Source organism: Pygocentrus nattereri, chromosome 12, assembly GCF_015220715.1.
Source record: "Pygocentrus nattereri isolate fPygNat1 chromosome 12, fPygNat1.pri, whole genome shotgun sequence".
Classification (NCBI taxonomy): domain Eukaryota; kingdom Metazoa; phylum Chordata; class Actinopteri; order Characiformes; family Serrasalmidae; genus Pygocentrus; species Pygocentrus nattereri.
In genome coordinates this window covers 40,238,176-40,244,403 of record NC_051222.1, presented here as the reverse complement: position 1 = coordinate 40,244,403, position 6,228 = coordinate 40,238,176, and the positions used below count along the sequence as shown (strand labels likewise).

At 47.9% G+C, this 6,228-nt stretch overlaps 1 protein-coding gene across 1 annotated transcript in view; it reads right to left on the bottom strand.

Moving 5' to 3' along the window:
- Positions 1-1,516: 1,516 nt before the first annotated feature.
- Positions 1,517-6,228, bottom strand: part of zbtb45 (zinc finger and BTB domain containing 45) — a 15,696-nt gene continuing 10,984 nt past the window's right edge. The window contains exons 6-7 of the mRNA XM_017684451.2: positions 4,954-5,218; positions 1,517-3,450 (exon numbers count right to left, since the gene is read on the bottom strand). Of these exons, the coding sequence (XP_017539940.1) occupies positions 3,089-3,450; positions 4,954-5,218 (627 nt within the window). The 3' untranslated portion in view covers positions 1,517-3,088. The remainder of the gene's footprint in view (positions 3,451-4,953; positions 5,219-6,228) is intronic.

The window sequence follows — 6,228 nt, the reverse complement described above, 5'->3', positions numbered from 1 at the left end:
TTTCTTTTTTTGCTGCATCCATTTTTAAATCGATCAAGCACTAAATAAAAAGCCCCTAAATTCAGCTGGAAACGCTCCGGATCATTCATTTTTGTACATTTTTGAGGTTCTAAAATTCTGAAGTTGTAAATTTTTGAGGTTGTAAATTTGTGAGGTTGTAAAATTCCGAGATTGTACATTTCCGAGGCCCCAGTTGTCATGAACGCAGCATGATTCCCTGTAAAGGCCCTGGATTGTGTGTGTGTATGTGTGTGTGTGTGTGTGTGTGTGTGTGTGTATGTATGTGTGTGTGTGTGTGTGTGTGTGTGTGTGTGTGTTTCCAAACACACACGGTTCCTAAGTCACCACCATTAAAGCAACAGTTCAGGCACGATCACATCCCACCAGTTTCCTCGTTTTACACAAATGTACTTGATCAGCCGAGACGTCTTTCCTTCAGTCTTAGCGCTGGAGCTACGAGGCTAATGTAGCTAATAAGCAATAGAGGTATATGTACACCAGTTAGCATAGTGCTAACTGCACGCTGCGGTCGCCTGATCACGTCAAGCTAAACCGCTGTAGCTGAATGGTGGGGCTAAATTGCTGTAGCTGAACGGGTGGAGCTAAACCGCTGTAGCTGAACGGTGGAGCTAAACCGCTGTAGCTGAACAGTGGAGCTAAACCGCTGTAGCTGAACGGTGGGGCTAAACCGCTGTAGCTGAATGGGTGGAGCTAAACCGCTGTAGCTGAACAGTGGAGCTAAACCGCTGTAGCTGAACGGTGGGGCTAAACCGCTGTAGCTGAATGGGTGGAGCTAAACCGCTGTAGCTGAACAGTGGAGCTAAACCGCTGTAGCTGAACGGTGGGGCTAAACCGCTGTAGCTGAATGGGTGGAGCTAAACCGCTGTAGCTGAACGGTGGAGCTAAACCGCTGTAGCTGAACGGTGGAGCTAAACCGCTGTAGCTGAACGGTGGGGCTAAACTGCTGTAGCTGAACGGTGGAGCTAAACCGCTATTAGCTGAACGGTGGAGCTAAACCGCTGTAGCTGAACGGAGGGGCTAAACTGCTGTAGCTGAACGGGTGGAGCTAAACCGCTGTAGCTGAACGGGTGGAGCTAAACCGCTGTAGCTGAACGGTGGGGCTAAACTGCTGTAGCTGAACGGTGGAGCTAAACCGCTGTAGCTGAATGGGTGGAGCTAAACCGCTGTAGCTGAACGGTGGAGCTAAACCGCTGTAGCTGAACGGTGGAGCTAAACCGCTGTAGCTGAACGGTGGGGCTAAACTGCTGTAGCTGAACGGTGGGGCTAAACCGCTGTAGCTGAATGGGTGGAGCTAAACCGCTGTAGCTGAATGAGTGGAGCTAAACCGCTGTAGCAGAACGGTGGGGCTAAACCGCTGTAGCTGAATGGGTGGAGCTAAACCACTGTAGCTGAATAGGTGGAGCTAAACCGCTGTAGCTGAACGGTGGAGCTAAACCGCTGTAGCTGAATGGGTGGAGCTAAACCGCTGTAGCTGAACAGTGGAGTTAAACCGCTGTAGCTGAACGGTGGGGCTAAACTGCTGTAGCTGAACGGTGGGGCTAAACCGCTGTAGCTGAATGGGTGGAGCTAAACCGCTGTAGCTGAACGGGTGGAGCTAAACCGCTGTAGCTGAATGGTGAAAAGTACATTAGCCCAGCTGATAACATGGAGAAAAGTTAGCACCATGCTAACCGGTGGGCTTCCTTTACTGGTTAGCTACATCAGCCTCGTAGCTCCAGCGCTAAACCTGAAGATACGAACTTCAGACACCAAACACGCTTCAGCTGATCCACAGGTTTGGGAACATGAGCAGGAAAACTGGGAAAACTCTACTTTTTGCCAAACTATCGCTTTAAACACTCACTCATTCTCTGGGTGGACACGATTCGCGCGGGCGTCTGGACGGTCACCTGTGGGCATCTTCTAGAACTGAAACAAAACTCAACACCGTTTATTTCTTTAAGACTTTTCTACACGAACCAATCAAAAGTTTGGGGACGCCTCGCTATCCGGAATGACGTAAATGCAAATAAACATGTTTTCTTCGTCGACTGTAAACAACCGAGCGAGTTCATTCAGACCGCCGTTAAACTACCTCCCCTGTTCCGCGAGGTCCTTCAGCCTCTAAACGTGTGGCACACAAAGTCTCCGACAGCGCGGAACACCTGGAAAAACCATAGCGAACTAGCTAATGCTGGCTAACGCTAACAGCTCCTTTCCACGTGGTGGGCTAGCTAGCGCAGCTAATGCTAACCACATGTATTTCCCCAAGTTCAGCACTTTGGTCAGCGCTCAAAAGCTTCTACGTTCATGAGGACACAGTCCGAACGCAGCTAGCAAGCCAGCAAAGCTAACGCTAATGTGCATTTTTCCGGTTTAGCACTCAAATCAGAAATGAAAAAAGTCATATTAACAGAAAAAAAAGGTCAAAGTTCATTAATATAAACATGTTTCTATCTCCGAGTTAGCTAACCAGCACTGCTAATGCTAATCATGTGGTCAAGAGCTGTTATGTTCATGAAAATATAGGCTAAATTTAGCTGTTATGTAGTTAGCTGGCTAGCATAGCCATGCTAATCATGTGCATTTTTAGAGCAGTTTTTAAATTCCAGGTGAAAAACAGTGATAAAGTTTTACCTTCATAGAAAAACTTCCTAAAAACGTTCCAATGAACTAGCACTGAGTTAGCATTAGCTAAAATTATTGCTTGCCAACACTGGATCAGCGTTAGTCTCCTAGCAACTGTTAGCCAGAAAAAAACAACTGCAAGCCCATTGTTTTTATGTTTTCCTCTATTAGCGTCGATCATTAGCTCAACGGCTACGCTATTTAGCTAAACCGGCCGAGTTATTGCGAACTGACGAAGAAAACTTGCTAATTCCCGAAAGCCCGACGTCCTCAAACCTCCTGCTGAACTTCTACAATCTTTCTCTGGACGTATTGCTTGGTGACAAGGTAAGCTCTGCCTCCAAAAGTGAGGTAGCCCAGCAATCGCGAATCGTGTCCACCCCCCCTGATGTTTCTCTAAGAGGCGGGGCTAGCACCCTGATGGGCCCACCCACACCTGCCCCACCTCAACGTGTTTCTCTTATGAGGTGGAGCCAGCCCCATTGGCCCCGCCCATGCCAGCACCCATTCCGGCCCCTCCCATGCCAGCCCCGCCCGCCTGGTCGATGTTGTTGGGTTTGATTGGCGGGTGCTGGTGCTGCAGGGCATGGCGCTCCAGCAGCGTACGGTGCGTGAAGGCTCGGTGGCACACGTTGCAGGAGAAGGTGCGTTCCACGCGGTGAGTGCGCATGTGCACGTTCAGCGAGCTCTTCTGGGTGAAGCGCTTAGAACAGACAGAGCATTGGAACGCACGGACCCCCGTGTGGACCACCATGTGCTTCAGGAGGTAATCACGCAGAGAGAAGGAGCGCCAGCAGATGCTGCACTGATGGGGCTTCTGACCTAAACGCAAACACATAAACAAAACCACAATAAACAACAGCATTTAACACTATACGTGTCCATAAAACAATGAGCCAGAACATTGTGACCACTTGCTTCAGATGCCGTCAGTGCCCCACCAAGGCAAGACCTCTGGAGGTGCCCTGTGATCTCTGGCACTAAGACAATCCTTTACGTCCTGTAAGACGTGAGGTGGACGCGCCACGTATCAGACCTGTTGATCCAGAACATCCCACAGATGCTTGGCTTGAGATCTGCGTGATGTTTGGAGGCCAAGGTAGCACCTTGAGCTCCTCACCATGTTCCTCAAACTGTCCCTGAACATCTGTGCAGTGTGGCGGTGATTATCCTGCTGCAAGAAGCCACTGTCCTCGGGGAACAGCATCACCATGAAGGGGAGGACCTGGTCTGTAACAATGTCCACATGAATTCCTGGATCAGAACATCACCCAGAGTATCCCAGTGCATCCTGGTCTATCACGTGCCCAGGTGACCTTCTTCCATCACTCCAAGGTCCATTTCTCTCGGGTGTCCACTGTAGGTACTTTCGATGGTGGACGGGGTCAGCGTGGGCTCTCTGACCAGTCTGCCACTTCGTAGGCCAATAGTCAGCAAGCTGAGATGTACTGTGTGTGACATGTTCCTCCTGTAACCATCATCAAAGATTTTTGCGACCCACAGTGGCCCTTCAGTCGGTTTCGGAGCAGACAAAGGGCTTTCGTAGCCGCTGTGCATCGATGAGCCTTGGGTGCCTGACACCCTGTCATAGTTTGTCCCTCCTCAGTCCACTGTTGGAAGGTACTCACCACTGCTGACCGGGAAACCTTACTGTTTCAGAGATGATCCACGGCGGTCAAAGTCTCTCAGGTCTTCAGGCCCGCGCACAACTCCAGCATCCAACGTGCCGATTATGAGAAGCAACTGTTCACTATCATCTAACATCTCACAGACCTTCACTGCTGTGACCAGACAGTCAACCTGTGAGTGCTCCTAATGTTTTGGCTCATCGGTATAAGTACACCGTCTCTGTCCAAAGAAAAACAAGTGTCTCCGAAATGGAGATTTACGGTAGAGGTCAAAAACGATTTTTACTCCAACTGATTCTGGAGCAATTCTGTTTGTCTGTTTCTCTGAGAATTTTCAGACAAATGCTGAAAGTGCCACTTTTGACCATTTTCAAAATCTCAGACCTCCAATTAAAACATTTTAATTGTAATGAAAATACGAAACAATAATTAAGACGTTTCCTTCGCTTTCCTCCATGAGCAGGACTATCTATCTATCTATCTATCTATCTATCTATCTATCTATCTATCTATCTATCTATCTATCTAGTGTGTTTGCTCACATTCTCCACCACCATCGACACAACACCTACTAAGGGAACATCTTTTGGAAGAACGGTGTTCCATCCTTCCAGTGCAGCTCCAGTTCTTCACAGACGCTGTGAAAAGGGACACTAAAGATCCGGTGGTCCAGGAACGTAGCGGAACAAGAACTCACCGGAGTGGATGAACATGTGTTTGCTGTAGTTCTTGCGAGATCGCAGTGATTTCCCGCAGTGGCTGCAGTCAAAGCTCGTCTCCGAACTCTGGGGCGTAAAACTCGGACCCGCCATGCACGGTGGGGCCGGAGGGGGCGGGGCTGGGGTCAGAGGGGCCGGGGGCGGGGCCTGCTGACATGTGTCTGCCATGGTGTCAATCACCATAGGTCCACCCACAAAGAAGGAGGACGGCTGTGATTCGCTGACGGGATACTGAAAAAGCATCTAGAGGAAAATAAAGAAACATACAGGTTCAGAAATAATAATAATAATAATAATATTAATAACAGAAGTGTAATAGGCGTAAACAACACAGAGATACTAACAGATTGCTGGTTCATTATGCTGCAGCGTAAAGGTCATGAAACTGCAGCCCTGAAACACTACACTGGTTTCTGTCTGATGCCGAGAGACCAAGCAAAAGCAGAGGTAGGAAAACATACATTCGGTATGGAAATCAGTTTCAAGCACAGAGGTCTGCAGAATGGGATGGAGCTGGCGCTGCATTTAACGTGTGCCATAAAACCTTCAGCGCTTTTTGTTGTATGAAGAAATGAAAACATTGTAATACGAGTTTCCACTGAGAATTTGATGCTTGTTGAAAACTGTGTGTGTGTGTGTATTGTCATTAGCCTTAGTACATGGGATTCAGTATGGGAATTGCGTACAGGAATCAGTATGAGAATGGCGTACGGTATTCAGAATTGGAATGGCATAAGGGAATTGGTATGGGAATGGTGTATGGCATTCAGAATGAGAATGGCATATGGGAATCAGTCTGGGAATGATGTATGGCATTCAGTAAGAGAATGTCATATGGGAATCAGTATGGGAATGGTGTATAAGATTCATTATGGGATTGATGTATGGGAATGGCTTATGGGAATGGTGTATTAGAATGGCATATGAGATTCAGCATTGGAATGGTGCATGGAATTCAGTATGCGAATGGGCCATGGGATTCAGCATGACATATGGGTTACAGAATTGGAATGGCATATGGGAATCAGTATGGGAATGACATATGGGAATCAGTATGAGAATGGCGTATGGGAATCAGTATAGGAATGGTTTATGGGAAACAGTATAGGAATGGCTTATGGGATTCCGTATGTGAATGGCCTATGGGAATCATTATGGGAATGGCATATGGAAATTAGCATGGAAATAGCATATGGGCTGCAGTATGAGAAAGGCCTATGGGAATCAGTATGGGAATGGCGTATGGAATTCAG